The 17,458-nt window shown below is 33.3% G+C and overlaps 1 protein-coding gene across 4 annotated transcripts in view; it reads left to right on the top strand.

The window, feature by feature from the left end:
- pcdh17.S (protocadherin 17 S homeolog) overlaps positions 1-15,095 on the top strand; it is a 92,098-nt gene extending 77,003 nt beyond the window's left edge. For all 4 annotated transcript variants that reach the window (XM_041584342.1, XM_041584341.1, XM_041584344.1 and 1 more), the window contains one exon: positions 13,422-15,095. In XM_041584342.1, the coding sequence (XP_041440276.1) occupies positions 13,422-14,104 (683 nt within the window). In that variant the 3' untranslated portion in view covers positions 14,105-15,095. The remainder of the gene's footprint in view (positions 1-13,421) is intronic.
- Positions 15,096-17,458: the final 2,363 nt, after the last annotated feature.

The raw sequence follows: 17,458 nt of genomic DNA, 5'->3' as shown, positions 1-17,458 counted from the left end.
TGTTGAAAACCAAATGGAGCTCAATTTTTAATCAGCATCTACTTATTCATTGTGAAAGTCCCAAGAGCACAAGTGACTTTGTGCTGAGAACTTCCATTGATGTTGTTTTATGGAGTTCCCCTCAGAATTTACATGCTCACTTATCGCTTCTTCTGGCAAAACGCCAAGATTGTGTTGAAATATTTGAATTTAATGTTTTGAAATAAATAATTAATTTTTCCTCACATCTTGCAGAAGCGCAATAGATTTTTAATTAAAATAAGAAAATGATGATTTTTTTTTAGTTGCTTTTGTAATAATTATAGATACATGTGTGGTGGGTGTTAAGATCCCAAGAGTGGAGGGGCACACTCTGTTTTCTATAAACTGTCACTATGATGAAATATCTTGAGCCACTTCTATATTTAGGTATTTATCTTTCTGCCAAAGCACAGTTTTTAATACTGGTACAATAGTATCTAGCCCTGAGTGGCACATAATTGGTCCATTCCATCATCAGATTCAGGAGCTGACACCAGCATTGCAAAGATGTTAATGCCCCTTTAAAACTGGTCTTAAAACATTGTAGTATATTTTGTGTTGCCTTAATTGCACCCTAAGGCAAACCTACATAATTCACTGCCTTTATCATCTTATTTATACCCATAACCACCCACAGACTCCAATAACTGTTAGTAGCAGCATACGGAAAAGTGTTTTTTTGGCAAGAATCTACATCAATATTGCCTCAATATTTGCCTTATCGTCTTTATAAATAGCATCTATAGCCAAATCTCAAGCAAACACTATGCAAAAGTGTTGAATTTAACATTTTCAATGATTAATTCAACAGTTTAATATAGCTAATCTACTGTAAATGTGTGGTACATTCACCGAAGTGAACTTTTTCTTAAGTGTTCATTTTATAGGAATGAGTTAATTTTTTCACCTGATACAGATTCCGGATGAAATTCACATTTTCACAAGTGGGACATTTTTCGAGATTTGTAATGTTCCAAAGCTGCTAACAATCTGCATACTCCAGGTAAAACCAGTCAAAATCAGGTAAAAGTCAATGGCAGATGTCCTTTTGACAATTTGAAGATGTTTCTTGCCTTCATGATCTCTAAGGGTTTTAGACTGGTTTTTGTGTGATAATCCGAAAAAGTCGGCAAATTCAAAAAGTCGACAACTTGAAAAAGTTGCAAGATTCGATTTGACGAATGATTTTTCATGCATCTAGTTTTTATATCAGATTTATTGGTAAATTAAGGGGAGTTTGGTCGATTTTTTTATTATAGTAAGCATGGCAAGAGGTCCTTGAACTATTTTGTAAATATCAACTTTCTGCTGAGACACAGAAGTAGAAAAATATTGAAGAGGGTTTTAATTTGTTGTTCCCAAGATTTTCAAAAGGTTTCTGATGCTTGCAAAATGAAAATGTAGATAATAAATCTTTATTAACAATATCCATAGACGTTGCCTGCATGAGAAAAATTTGCATCCCCTTCACACATTCACACAATACACTCCCTAAAATGTCTGTTAGATTAGATTTAAGGTCCACAACAGCATCAGTCTTATGTGTTAGGTTGTGCATGTGACTGTCAAAGAGGATTTGCAGATGCCCTCTCATAGAGTAGAATTAATGCTGAACTGATTAACCTTTGGCATGAACACTGTAAGGGGCAGATTTACTAAGGTTCGAGTGAATTTTCGAAGTTAAAAAAGTTTGAATTTCGAAGTAATTTTTTGGATACTTTGACCATCAAATATGCTACTACGATTTTGACTTTGAATTAGATTCAAAGTAAAATCATTCAAATATACGACCATTTGATAATCAAAGTACTGTCTCTTTAAAAAAAACTTTGACTTCAATACTTGCCAATACAATGCCAAATTAAACCTGCCGAAGTGCTATGTTCGCCTATGGGGACCTTTTAGACCATTTTTCCATCAAGTCTTTACACATCGAAGTAAAATCGTTTGATCGTACGCTAAAATCGTTTGAATCGTTCAATTTCAAAGTAAACTGACTCATGAGCTTATATCCTTTCAGTACTTGAACATTTTGCTTTAACACATTACTTGATTTTACAATTTCCCGGATTTTACACAACCGATTTTTTCCTGGTACCTGAAAAATTTAAAATGGGGGTCTATTGTAAATTTTTTTTTAAAACGGAGTGTTATTTATTAATGTTCATATTATTCTGTTAATGTTATAAATCTACTTTTTCTGCTTAAAATCATGAACACGTATAATGGTTTAAAAAAACATTAAGGGGCCCATTTACTAAGGGTCAAAGTGAATTTTCGAATTCAAAAACATTGAATTTCAAAGTAATTTTTGGGTACTTCGACCATCGAATAGGCCAAAATTTGATTTGAATTGAAAAAACTTTGACTTCAAGGGGCTCATTTACTTAGCTCATGTGAAGGATTAGAAGGAAAAATACTTTGAATTTCTAACTATTTTTTTGGCTACTTCGACCATCGAATTGGCTACTTCGACCTTCGACTACGACTTAGAATCAAACGATTCGAACTAAAAATCGTTCGACCATTCGACCATTCGATAGTCGAAGTACTGTCTCTTTAAAAAAAACTTCGACCACCTACTTCGCCACCTGAAACCTACCGAGCATCAATGTTAGCCTATGGGGAAGTTCCCCATAGGCTTTCTAGACAATTTCTGATCGAAGGAAAATCGTTACATCAATGGATTAAAATCCTTTGAATCGTTCGATTCTACAGAATGTTTGTTCATGTTTTAGTCATTCTATCTTTGCAGCTAATTCATTCTCTCTGGTGCACACTAGTTCAACAAAGACATTTTCTGGTTTTGTTAGCATTGTTCAATGTGTTTATTTAGTAAGTGCATACCCATTTTACAAAAACGATTTCACATTTTTTATTTATCAATATTGATCAATAAGGTAATTTTGTCAAAGGCATGAAAAACGATGTGATGCTTTTTATTTGGCCCCATTGTAGAAGTACACCAACCCTCTACTTCCTGTGTTATTTTAGTTTAAAAACTCTCATTTTGTTATAGGTAGATTTGCAGGAGGTGGTCAGTCTAGACCCTGAATAACAATAACAATAACGACTTCTTATTAATATTGTAGATAACATGCTAATTGGTTACTATTTAATTTTTTTGTAGGAACATTTCTAAAAGCTTTTGCACAATTATTTATAGGTGTAAATATGGAGTAATTCTGGCTTAAAATCACCACCATATGGTGGTTGTGTGCTGACAAACATATAGGTTTAAGATATACTGTTTAAGGATGCACTGACAAGAAAACTAGGTATAAATAATACAACATAGAAATACAAATAAGACTCCAACAACCAGAATAATGATGAGGCATCCAAGGCTTGCAGTGAATGGCAAGCTAGATATTGATTTGGAAATTACCTAGTTTAGTTGTGCTTTACTTGAAAATTCTAAGCATACCTGTATGCTACCAGAGCTTCCATTCCATGTGCCATAAGAGCAGGCAGATAGGGTTTATATTCAAAGCATACTCTCCCAGTGGTGCAGGGAAGGATACAGAGCCTAAGAAGTGGGTAAAAAGCCTGACTTGATATGTTAATGTTATTACATTATCATTCATATAGAGTAGTTGTTTTGATGCAGTTATCTAGATTATTATTTGCAATACATCAATAATAATAAGTATCTAACTACAAACAGTTTGGAGATTTCCCCAGTGGTGTAAAGGGGCAGTGTAATTTAATACAAACATATTTATTTTTATTTCTGAATGTAAATTCCTCATCTTTTATCCACCTCTTCATTTAAGAAAATTCAATTTCCTGAACCATTTGTATTCTATTCCATAATGCATCCTCTTTTTTTTTCACGTTTTATTCATTTTTCCAAGATTGTAATCAAATCCAGCTTTCTTACTCTCGTATTTTCCTAATCCTCCTTCCAATCCACAACGTGTTATATTCCCTGTAATTGTTTTTGCTGCTATATCTGACTTGGTGTTAAAGTAATACCAAGACTGGACAACCCTAAAAGATAAGGTTATACATTTACATTTTTACCACGATTGTGTGCTGCTCTTTGTTAGTTCAAGTGCTAACTATTCTGCTATTTTTCATAATATCCTGACCACTGAGATTTAACACTACAACAGAACAATTATGTGTGTTTAACAGAGTCAGATATTATTCAGTGGTAACTCTAGAAACATACCCAAGGCATTCGTTTTACAAATACATCTGGTTCCCTTGGTGCCAGAAAATACAAGCTTTGGGGAGTGAATCTTTTTATGTTTCACATTTCCCTGTGCAACAAATTAACTGTCTTGCATCTGTCTTCCTGCAGAAGCTGCACAAAGAAAAAAATAATTCTGTAAATAATCATGTGTCAGTTTATCATCCCTTTGTTATACTTACAATCATTTATTTGAATTTATAATGAGCCCAACTTATTTTTTTCATGGTTTCAGTGTAATGCTCCAAATTAATATCTGAAACGTGGGTGTGCTGAAAAAAATAGGCATATATGCTTTGCTATCATTTTTTTATTGTACGGCTGAATCATATTTTTGTTATGGAGCTGCAGTGCATTTCTTAAAATGATTGTACATAATGTGTATATTTAAATAATATATTCTGTGCAAACCAAGGTATTGTACAAGCTAGAACAACTTTTCTCTGTTCTTATATATTCATTTTATTTAACATTTTAATGCCGATCAGACTTTCTACTGCCCTCCACTCACCACCACTGTTAAAGTATGGATACAAATTTTTGCATGATAAAGTGGTGTTACTGCCCTTTTATCCTCCTGAGATTTTGCTATATTGAAACAGATGACAAGGCAGTAAAAAAGGTAAGAGAATCACTTTGTGTAACCTTGAACTTTGGGTGCTTCACGATGAGCACAAAGAAGTTTCTATGACTTGATATCCAATGCAGACTTTGTAGTAAGAAATATTTCAGATGATTTTGTCCAAGAGAGGGTTTTATGAAACTGTAATTTATGACAATGGCTCAGAAAATGAAACAAGAATTAATTCCTAACATATAAGGGTTTATTTTATTTCATTGCCAATCAGTATGCTAATGTAGGTCATTTAATAGCATTGACAACCTGAATTAAAACAATAAATAGACTTCCCAACAACATGAATATTGCAGATGTATTTGTAATAACTGCAGACAAGTGCAGAATACTATGTATTTAATTCACATTATTTATGTCAAATCAATGGTTATTAACTAGGTGCCTGCAATCCGATACAACTCTTTAGTTTATTGTTCAAATCCAAACTGCTGCACATTACTTAATGTTTACAACAAATTTTCAGCCTTGACAGTTTCCTCATACAGATAAAAAACACAATAAAATGTAGTTTAGACAATGTAATATATTTCTTGCACCGATAGCATAACAATTCTATACAATTGCAACATATGCATTAGCCTTTACTATAGCAGCCCCCACTTCTTATAACGTCATATTTTGTGTGCACAAAGTCCTTGTTTGCATGCATGGACTGCACACAGAGAATGTGTGGTTCTATCAACATAGAAGAAGGGGAAAAACAAGTAAGAGCAGAACACAACGACATGTTGACCGCAACAAATACTGCTGTATCTACAGGTTTATATTTAAGCACTTACAAAATGTGGATGCCCTTAACAGAGAATAACAGCATGCCACAGTTTCAAAATGGATGATAAAATATTTGCTGCTTCTAGAGTTAATTTCTAATGCTGACTGATGCTTCCCAGTGTCTTTGGTAGTGTATGATTTTCTGTAAGTGTATGAAATAAATCTAAGCTTTTTGTCCCATTGCTGCTTCAGTATTACAGTACTTGTACACTAATGCTTTGTGTTATTATATGTGGACTATGTTATTCTCAACATATGCTTTTGGAGATGCTTACGCCATGTGCTTGTGAGTGAGTAGGTGTGCAAGACGTGTGAGCTGTGGGCAGAGAGACCACCACAAGTTTAACTTTCAAACATTTATTCCAGATACAGGCACACTTCTTCAGGGCTATCTCTATCTGTACTCTGGCACAAAACAAACACTTTCTTTGGGGGGAAGACATAGAGAGGTTCTCCCCATTCTCCCCTAAATGGTTATATATTTACAGTGCACGTATTAAATCTATAATATGGAAACAATTGCCTAGGAAGAGAGTAGGGAATTTATTTTCTTTATAGCAACCCTCCCTTTCCAATGCCCACCAATCCCCATTCAGGACCACGCTACCCAGAAATCCCAGCTTCCAAAAGGCCACCCCTCCTCCCAGTCCCAGGCACCTTTGCTAGGCACCCTTTTGTGCCCTCCAGCACATTTATTAAGAGTCACATTGAAAATTCTAATTCAAGTTCAAATTTTTGAATTTCTTTCATGGTTCAAACTGTCAAATTCGACTAGGGAATTATTCAAACTCGATTCAAGTTTTTTTAAGAATTCTAATTAGATTTTTGAGATTTATCATACTCTGGCCCTTTAAGAATTCAAATTCGACTATTCTCCACCTAAAACCTGACAAATTATTGTGTAAGTCAATGGGTGCAGTGACCAATTTCGAGTTGTTTGTAGCCATTCTGACCTTCGATTTTTTTTTTCGGAGAAAAAACTTGAATTGAGTTTGGTCGAATTCGAGACAAAATCGAATTCATGTGAGTTAAAAAAAACTCACATGAATTCGAAATTCGAATCTTGATAAATGTGCCTCTAAATGTATACTTGTCAACAAGTCATTCATGAAGTTCCATTCTTGGTTCATGAATAGATTGCTCACATTACTTGAGGCCCCCAATAAATGTGGGTCTAGTATCATTTCATAAATGTATTATCATTACAATTATAATTGTGCAGACTGAGAACATTCTCCTATCAGAGTCCCTTTTCAAGTATGTGCTGAAGCCTCATCAACATTACAGATTTTCTTGAAATCCACTAGCACGTTTGGCTCATATAACAGTTGGCTATGGTGTAGTTATCCAGAAAACATTATTCATCTGATCTAAAAATGCATTTATAGATAAAGATATGTCATGTAAAAGTTTTTTTTTAAGTATACTGAAATACTTTCAGTAAAAATACAGTCTGCAGATGAAATCAGCTTGTATTTCTTTAGTTTTTTTTATACTGTACTTGAGCTTGTTTCACTTACTGTCTAGCAATATAAACATTTGCTCTATATGTTATTCTGTCAACACAAGTGAATAAATCAGTTTAATTTTATGTGTAACGCAGTTCACCACAAGTACTCTCATTACGAAAGAAAGCACGGTCCATTTTTCTGATCCATCTGCCAAATAATCTAAAGTGTTTTTGAAGTCATGCTGCTGTGAAAGGAGGTTGTATATAATAACCTTGATTTTAGATGGCTGTCATATTGGTGAATTTATTTGTTTCCTTTCATATGATTCATTAGCTGGAAGGTTAGTGTATTGATTGAATAAACATACCGATTCTGCGGCATTTGCCTTAAATAGCATTTCCAGTGTGCTACCTGATACAGTAAATTAGCATTTTCTATGAAACAAACATTCCTTATATGAATGGTTTTTTTGTCTCCTTTTCTTTCTGGCTACTTTAAATGTTTTCTTTCTGATATTCAATTGTGCGGAATGTAATGTATGTCTTGGGTGCTCTTTGGAATGACTGTCATAACCTCATTAAGGCTGACCTTTCTGCGTTTCCTTGATTCATGGCCATTGCATTCTTCCAGTATTAACTACAGTCCATTGTGGTACATAAACCATGGTTTTACATGGTTGTTTGCTTAACCAAAAATCAAAATGCCTACAATCTAAGAAATATGCCTTTACAATTCATAAAGCAAACCTGTAAAAATGTTTTAGCTTTCAGCTGTCTGTGTGTGCTAAAACATGTTTAAAACAAAATATAATGGTCCCCTCAAGCAATAAATGTTATTAATCTTTAAAAAAAATTAGATATAAAAATTATGGAAGTGTAGAGTCTCATAGATGTAGTGAAATGCTTGGTTGCCTTGGGCTGCTTTGGGATACGCTAAGAATAGGATTCTTCTTTATCAAGATAATAGATATTTTATTCACTCTAATATGTAAAAAAAAGTGGTGAAATATGTGGCTAGATTTGAAAGGATAGAGTTTAACTCAACTGCATCTCTGATTTTATGAACATTAAAAAGCAATGTTTTATGTTTAACTATATAGATGGCTAATGTTTCAGATGTGAGATATGACATGTATAGAACATTATAATATCCTCTGGGTCTGCAAATGTATTCATAAACTGACCCTTCACCAAAATTCTATATTTTTCCATTTTTTTTTTGTGTCTTATCCCTTTATTTTGCACCTACCTGTACCCTGGGAGGAAAATAAGGTGGCAGAACATGCTATTCTGGGCTGGGCATCTTGAACATAATATAAAAGTATAGGTATGGGATCCCATATCCGGAAACCCAATATCTAGAAAGCTCCAAATTATGGTAAGGTCATCTCCCATAGAGTCTATTTTAAGCAAATCATTCCAATTTAAAAAAATTTCCCTTTTTCTGTTGAGCATCTACTCTTGTGAAATATATCTGTGGTAATTGACTAAATAACAGTGACCTAACAGTGTCAGTGCCATTGTAGTCTCTTGTGTATTTAGCCCCCACGTGTTGTATTTTTGTTGTAATTGTAATTTTAAGCTTAAGATGCCACCCATAAATATAATACAAGATTGTTATATTTAATTATATGTTTATGATAATTAGTTAATATTCTTTAACTGCAGTTTGAGCACATCCTAGGTGTTTTAAACTGGTATATGCCATTGTAAGCTTCCTTTTAAGAGGGCCTGCCAAAAAAAGATTTTTACAATTTTAGTAATTCTGCAGGGCTCTTAAAATATTCTCATTTAAAGGACTTTTAAAAAGCTATAACTTAAAAGAGAACTAACCATTAAAATAGAATGTGGCTAAAAATGCCATATTTTATATACTGAACTTATTGCACCAGACTAAAGTTTAGCTTCTCAATAGCAGCAATGATCCAGGACTTCAAACTTGTCACAGGGGGTCACCATCTTGGAAAGTGTCTACGACACTCACATGTTTAGTGGGCTCTAAGCAGCTGTTGATAAGATAAGCTTAGGGGTTGTTGCACATTATCAAGCAGAAAATGAGGTTTGTCTGTAATATAAGCTGATGATTCAGGGCTGATTATTAAATTCTGATGCTAATTGCACTGGTTTCTGTGCTGCCATGTAGTAATTATCTGTATTAATTACTAATTAGCATTATATTGTGACATTTCTATTCTATGTGTACTGTATATTGTGAGTGAGTGAGCTCAGTAAGTGACAGCAGCACAGAGCGTGTGCAGTGAATCAGCAGAAAAGAAGATGGGGAGCTACTGGGACATCTTTGGAGACACAGATCTTAACTGCTAAGGGTTGTGGTTGCCTTGGGCTTGCGCAGAAGCCCAAAACATATTGTACAACATTTCTAGCTACTTATGTAGTTAGGCTTTAGTTCTTCTTTATTCTTAATTGTTTTTCATCTATATTTTATTTTTACATTTTATTTAAGTAGATTATAGTTGACTTTTCTTCCTTTTTAGTTCTGATAATGGAAAGGTTATCTCAGACATGTTACCACCAGTGATACACAATACTAAAGCAACCTTTGAGTTAAAAAATTCACGTGAATTTAGGCAAACGTTTAAAAATATAAAACTAAACATTATAATAAATATTACCTGCAACTTACTTGCTGCTTTCAAAAGTAAAACTCCCAAACGTGGCTGCCCTTTTATTAGCCACCAATGGGATCACCTGACCTACATATATTCAAATGTACCAGGAGGGTTTTTTTTCTATAGTTATATTACCGAACAGGTTATTTGGAGTAACTATTAAAAGATGCATCAAAAGGTCATGTTTAAGGCTGCACCAGTGACCCTTTATGTCCTTGTACTAATGAAACGTGCCCTCTATGAATTTAAAGTATGTTCTGTTATTGGTGATGGAATGAAATAAAGAGGATAGGAGGTGTAGTATGATTTACTAATGCTTAACTTGTCATTTTCATTTTCAAGTTTTCCTAGCATTGTGACCTCGAGATAACCTGTATGTGCGTTATGCATATATTTTATTATCCTTGCATATTTTAATGCTTTCATTTATAGTGGTATATTTCTTCAGAATTCTTCTTATTATACAACCTTAATATACTTTTAAAGTGTCTAGGTAATTTGATTTAATCATTGACTTAAATACATACGTAAGCCTTTATTTTAAGCACCAACAATGTGATATCAGAATTTGATTTTCTTTATTTATTTTTTTACCAAATTATCTATTTATTGTTTTTTAATCAATGTATTGTATAGTGTGGTGTAAAAATGCATAAAGAATCAGCAGTTTATATATTATTGATTATACAAATTAGTAGGTATAACATTTCCCTTAGTTTTCAATTCTTAGAGGGTATGTAGAATGCATGTAGTATATGTAGTATATAATATCAGAGAAGCAAGAGTAAGACTTTTTCATAAGCAAGTAAAATATGGATATTGGTTAAGATTAGGCTTACTGTAATGAAAAAAGAGTATATATATATATATATATATATATATATATATATATTTTTTTTTTTTTTTAAAAAATGGTACAAAAATTGCAAAGTAATTGAAAAAGTATTTCTTTCTGGGGAACAATCTGAAAAATAATGAACTGAAAAAAAGTGTTTTGAAGGTGAACAACCCCTTTTACTGTCAGGAAAATTTTGAATTAGTAGAAACCATGTAACATTGCAGTCATAAAAAAGTCAAAGCTCACCAATATATTGTGTAGTCTTGGCACAAAATATCTTTAGTTTCAGGGGGTGCTTCAGAGAAAGTGTTAATAAATAGAGAAAATATCAAAACTGCTGGGAATCCGTCAGGACTAAACAGAGCAATATTTGATAAATCTGGCTATAGTTGCCTATATTATTCAGTCAGTAAATTTTAAGGGAAAAGATTGTCTTTCATTTTTCTGTATTATATTCTTTACCATTTGTATGGATTGGTTTAGACTCAAATTTGAACTGTTCTTCATTTTTATTTTAGAACTTAAATGTGCTACATCCTGACATTGGAGAATCCCATTCATTATATAGGATGTATTTTGTGATTCACTGTGGTTGGTAAATCATGCGTAAAATCACAGTCAATACTTTCCTTTTTCACTGTGCACACAAAGAAAACCTAGGCAGTTTCAATAAACATATTGTAATGTAAGTGATTTCAGGGTAACAGAAGTCATTTGGATGCACTTTGTACTCAAAAGCAAACCAAAAGAAAGATAATTTTAGAGGAGCAAAGTACAAAACTGAAGCTCTAACCTAGTGTAGAGTAAAACAGAATCATTTGATCATTTTGAGAATAATATGTATAAAATCACAGACGAAAATATACATGAAGCAGGCTTTACAAGAGTACAACTAATATGGTAATGGGCAGGGTTAAATGTACACAATACATGACCAGTTTTTTTGCACTTTTTGCACTTTGCATGCTGCCCCCACCATCAATAAATGACCTCTATCTAAAAATGAATTAATTAATAGGGATTTGTTTCCTTTCCAGTGCCTGTATACAATGGCATTGTCCTATGCCTTCTAATTGGTAAACAGTTCGGCACAGCTGGCACTCCATATATTTCAGTAACAGTACTGTTAGTAACAAAACCTTTAGATATAGTAGGTTTGGAACATGCATGAATTCCATACAGTTAAAATAAAGAAATCCTCAAAAATTATGAATATATTTCATATTTTTTCAAAGAGGAAGAGAATGAAGAGGATCAGTTATAGTAACTGCATTACTAAGCAATATATGCTTTGTTTTCTTAATCCAATGTGTACAGTATGGGGCAGATGTATCAAGGGTCGAATATCGAGGGTTAATTAACCCTCGATATTCGACTGGCGAATTAAAATCCTTTGACTTTGAATATCGAAGTCGAAGGATTTTGCGCAATTCCTTCTATTGAACGATCTAAGGAATAATCGTTTGATCAAGCGGTTCGAAGGATTTTAATCCATCGATCGAAGGATTATCCTTCGATCATAAAAAACTTGGAAAGCCTATGGGGACCTTCCCCTTAGGCTAACTTTGGCCTCGGTAGGTTTTAGGTGGCGAACTAGAGGGTCGAAGAAATTTTTATAGAGACAGTACTTCGATTATCGAATTGTTGAATAGTCGAACAATTTTTAGTTTGAAACGTTCGATTCGAAGTCGAAGGTCGTAGTCGAAGGTCGAAGTAGCCAAAAAAAAAAACCATTCGAAATTCGAACTATTTTTCCTCTATTCCTTCTCTCGAACTTAGTGAATGGGCCCCTATGTCTCTTTGTTTTGCTGATTCATTGATGAGAAATAAATTATTAATATATCTAGCTATATATATATATATATATATATATATATATATATATATATATATTTAAAAATGTAGGGCTTTTGGCACATACAAAATTTTAATGTCACTATGATTGGCAATGAGACTTGGCACAAGAAGTTCCAGTCAACTATGAGATATTTATTGTGGAATTATCATAATCCCAGGGTTACACATGCTTTAAATACTTGTCAAATGTAATTGTCAAATGCAATGGTATCGGGGATTAGAAACTGCATTTCAGGAGGTGCTGGCATGATGGTCTGTGAGGATATCTGTAATGTGTTATGAACTATGTCTATGGGCCTGACCAAATAATGGTTCCTAGAGGGACACCTAACAAGTATGAAATGTATGTCAACTTGTTTAATATTTTATGAAGCATTATATATATATATATATATATATATATAATACACAGGAATATTACTGCCAGTTTCAAAACATTAATGGGCAGATTTCTTAAGGTTCAAATGGTAAATTTGAATTCAAATTCAAATTTTTTGGTCAAAACTCACAAATTCAAATTTTGATTCACCAACTCTAATTTGAATTTGAATGTGAGATTTATCACAGCTTGATCCTGGAAACAGTTCAAGTTTGAACATTCGCCACCTAAATCCTGCCAGTTCATGTACAAGTCAATCGCAGAGGTCCCTTGAACCATTTGAGTATGTGAATTCCTTCCTGAAATTCAAGGGTTTTTTTTTTAGACAAAAATGCAATTCTAATTTGATTCAAATTTTTGGGTTGTTCCTATACAATCGAATAGTATACATTTGAGTTTTTTCATAAATAACCTCCCATTCGAGTTGTGAGTGTATTTGAATTTATTAGAGTTAAAAAAACTTCGAAATTAGACCTTACCTTATTCTAATGCTGAACTAGTCTGCTCTTTGAATTGAAAAAGTAAAGTAATACAAGTAATACACAGACTGCACCATTTTTCTGTATGGTATTTTAGTGTTGTAATATGTACTTTAAGGCACCACACAAGTAATAATTAAATGTGTTTTTTTTTTCTCCAGAGCAAGAAGAGTGTGTAAATTGCACTGATGAATGCAGAGTCCTTGGACATTCAGACAGGTGTTGGATGCCACAGTTCCCTGCTGCTAACCAAGTGGAAAATGCTGATTATCGCACAAATCTCTTTGTTCCTACTGCTGAAGCTCATGTTGAAACTGAGACTTATGAAACTGTGAATCCCACTGGGAAAAAGACATTTTGTACATTTGGAAAAGACAAAAGAGAGCACACCATTCTCATTGCCAATGTAAAACCATATTTAAAAGCCAAGCGTGCCCTGAGTCCTCTGCTACAAGAGGGTCCCTCTGCATCAAGCAGCCCTACCAAGACATGTATTGAGCCTTGTGCCACAACTAAAGGACCATTAAATGGCTGTGAAATAAAATCAGGAGTATTGGCAGACACATCCAATCAGTATCTATCTACTGAAAGCCAGTACCTGTCACCAAGTAAACAGACAAAAGACCCCCAATACATTGCCTCAGATCCAATGGGTTGCGTATTTGCAGATGTGCGTTCTAGAGTGAGCCGAAATACAAGTGAAATGGACGCTGTTTTAGAGCAACTGGAGCATTCAAACCGTGATCTGGGTCGAGAATCAGTAGATGCTGATGAAGTAGTGAGAGAAATTGACAAGCTCTTACAAGACTGTCGAGGAAGTGAACCTGTGACTGTAAGAAAGTAGATAGCAAAGATGGGCTATTGTGTTTTTTGCCTTTTCCTAGTAACATACAGTTACAGCACATTTGCAAGAGAGGTAACACTGTAATATTGCTTATTGGCTGTAAGTGAAGAGTTAAAGTGCCCCTAAATCTTTTTCACTGATTTGTCATTTTCTCAGACAAATACTGGCTTTATTTTGATTAAATCTACAGTTGGACAAAGTCAATGAAAAACTCTCTGTGGTTAAGTTCGACAATCTGATACATACGGGAAGAGGACCAGAACTCCACCTGGAATTCATCGACTTCTTCAAGTCGTTGATGCTGACTTTTTTGTCTTTTGGTGTAAAACAACCCATTGATTAACAGGGTTAACTAATTTATGTGTGGATTTTAAGCAAGCATCATTAGCTTCTAATTAAAGTCCTAACTAATTTTTCTGTAGTCCTAGCTGCACCAAACGTCACAGCTATTCGTGGTAATCATTTCTATAGAAAGAACAACATTCCAAAACATTTCAGAAACAATGTCTGCCATTGACAGCATTTCCATGACACATAGTTATATAGAAAAGTATATGGTAAGTCGTGTCCTGCACATAAGCTATTTCACTTTATGTAAAATTAAAAAGTGTTGATAAACAAGAATTTTAGTGTCCTGCACAAATAAATACAGATAAATTAAGTAATTATATTATTACCCTACAATATAAAGTGGTTCTAAAACTTTTTGGCATGTAAGGGTAAACATTAAACTCAAAATTTTTTAACCTCAATTATGTTTTCTATTTGTTGGTTGGACACTAAAATTGCTCAGGAAGTGAAACTGTCATTTAAGCAAATTTCACATGACCATTTCTATGTTCAAATGTGAGAAGATTTAACTGTTTACATCAAATTACATATTTTTATGATTTATTTGCGATTTTAGTGCATATGAGCCAAATTGTTCAGTGTATAAGAGCTATATTGTGTATTTTATTAAATTAATATATAGTTGTGTTGCAAAAAAAAAAAAACATGGGCTTATATTGTAAATGGCAAGTGTTGCCTCAGTAGCTGTCGAACTCTATGAGTTTTGTTTTTTTCTGCTTCCTTTTCCCTGTGGAGTCTGGGAAGTAGTGCCTCAGAGCAAAGTCTCTTGTTAAATGTATGGTCAACAAGCAACAGTGGTACATAATCTGTTCAAAATGTGTTTTAGCGAAGTGATAGAGCAAAGGTAGCAGGGAAAATTCTGTTAGACCCTGAGGAGATCAGACACATCTTCAGCTCACAGCAATCCAGTGGGGACAAGTCTGGCTCGCAAACTGTTGAATCCCAATGTTATTTAAATTAAAACCAAAAAATAATATATATATATATATGTGTGTGTATTTATATATATAAATATATATATATATATATATATATATATATATATATATAAATATATATATATATATATATATATATATATATATATATATATATATATATATATATATATATATATATATATATATATATATATATATATATATATATATATATACACACATACATAGATATAATCTTTAAAGCCTTACAAACTGTTATTATCCCAAACTGGGAAACATTCTAATTACCATCCCCAGCTTCTTGTTGCAGTCTGAAATACAGCAACTTGTATTTTTCGATTACTTGATAAAGTTCGAAAAACTTTATCGGCTCATATTTACTAAGCTATTCCATAGGAACTTTCTAAAACGAAAAATGTATGGGCCTTAAATATACTGTTTTAAAAACACAAGTCGTCTTATGGAAAAGGATCACTTAGCAAATATGTGCCATTAAAAAAAAATTGTTTGTAATCGTATATATGTGAAGTCCTGTTGTTCTGTCCGGAAACATTTGTAAAATGTTTAATTTTTAATAACAGCACATTTGGTTGACTTTTTTAATACATCTTTGTAAAGTTCTATACAGAAGCAGAAAGTTGCAGATTTTTATAACTAAACATTAGGCAGATACAGATTTAGCTTTCCAAGACTGTACTATCACCTGTACAGATAATGTGAACTGTAGAAACAATTTACAATTTCGAAAAAGAAAAAAAAGTTGATTCACTTTAACACGTGTTGAGAATTTCCTTAAAGGCCTGTGAAACGGGGATCAGCCTAACAAATGTGATGAGTAAAAGTCAGAAAATGCACTGTACGGATCTGTGAATAAGAGTTTTATTACTTATCATTTAGGAATTGTCTTTTGACTGCAGTCCATTGGCAGTTGTCTAATGATCACATTACATTTCTATGGTCCAAAAAAAACCCGCCATAAACAAGTATCTGTATAAATGCTGCATTGCTCCACATATTTTGGACAATTTATGTATCGATATGTGTTGTCTCCGTGTTTTGCAATGTTAAGTTCATCAGGAGGCTATAGCTTGATTTTGCTTGAAATTCCACAGTAAAACTGGATTCTTTTCAGGCCTCCACATATTTGTCTTTCATTAGGCATAAATAGTCAGTGGAAATAGTTACAGTATGTTTTTTAACACGTCGTATGCTAAGTGCATAATATACAACACAACTGATTTACATATACTGTATATGACTATACGTGTAAATCTTGGATACACAATCAATCAGCTCTTGGCTGGTTGTCCAACACAAAATATTTATTAGGTAAAAATACTAAAGAAAAAAAATGTCATGTTTACAACTAATATTTGTATTTTTATTGCTGTATGTTTCTTTTTCATCTGACTGGAAACTAAAATGTGATGGTATTTTGGAAATCTTTTGTGGCGTGCTTCAAATGGGTTTAACACTGCTTTACTCAGCTATAGCAAATGGGTACATAATTAAATAATTCTATTAACAGAGTCATACTTAAAGAACCTATTAAATGAGTTTCAACCAAAAGACAGTCAATTTTATTCACAAACTGGGCTACAAGTGTGTCTAAGTGGCAGTTACATATATTATACATGTATGGCATCGGTTATCTGTAAACCTGATATGCAGAAAGCTACACGTTACAGGAAGGTCATTTCCCATATATTCCATTTTAAAAAGTATTTCCTTTTCCTCTATAATAATAAACCTGAATGAATAAAAACCGTCATAGTGGTATTACTTTAATTAAAATTTTAATTTATTGGTGGAAACCAGTGTAGGTATGGGATCTATTATCCAGAATACTCAGGGCCTGGGGTTTTCCAGATAAGGGTTTTTTCTGTAATTTGTATCTCCATAATTTAAATAGGGATGCACCGAATCCACTTTTGTGGACTCGGCCGAACCCCCGAATCCTTTGCGAAAGATTCGACCGAATACCGAACTGAATCCGAATCCTAATTAGCATATACAAATTAGGGGTAGAAAGGGGAAAACATTTTCTACTTCCTTGTTTTGT

The sequence above is a fragment of the Xenopus laevis genome, chromosome 2S, assembly GCF_017654675.1.
Source record: "Xenopus laevis strain J_2021 chromosome 2S, Xenopus_laevis_v10.1, whole genome shotgun sequence".
Taxonomy (NCBI): Eukaryota; Metazoa; Chordata; class Amphibia; order Anura; family Pipidae; genus Xenopus; species Xenopus laevis.
Note: the sequence above shows the minus strand (reverse complement) of the source record. Positions and strands in the feature narration are given on the sequence as shown.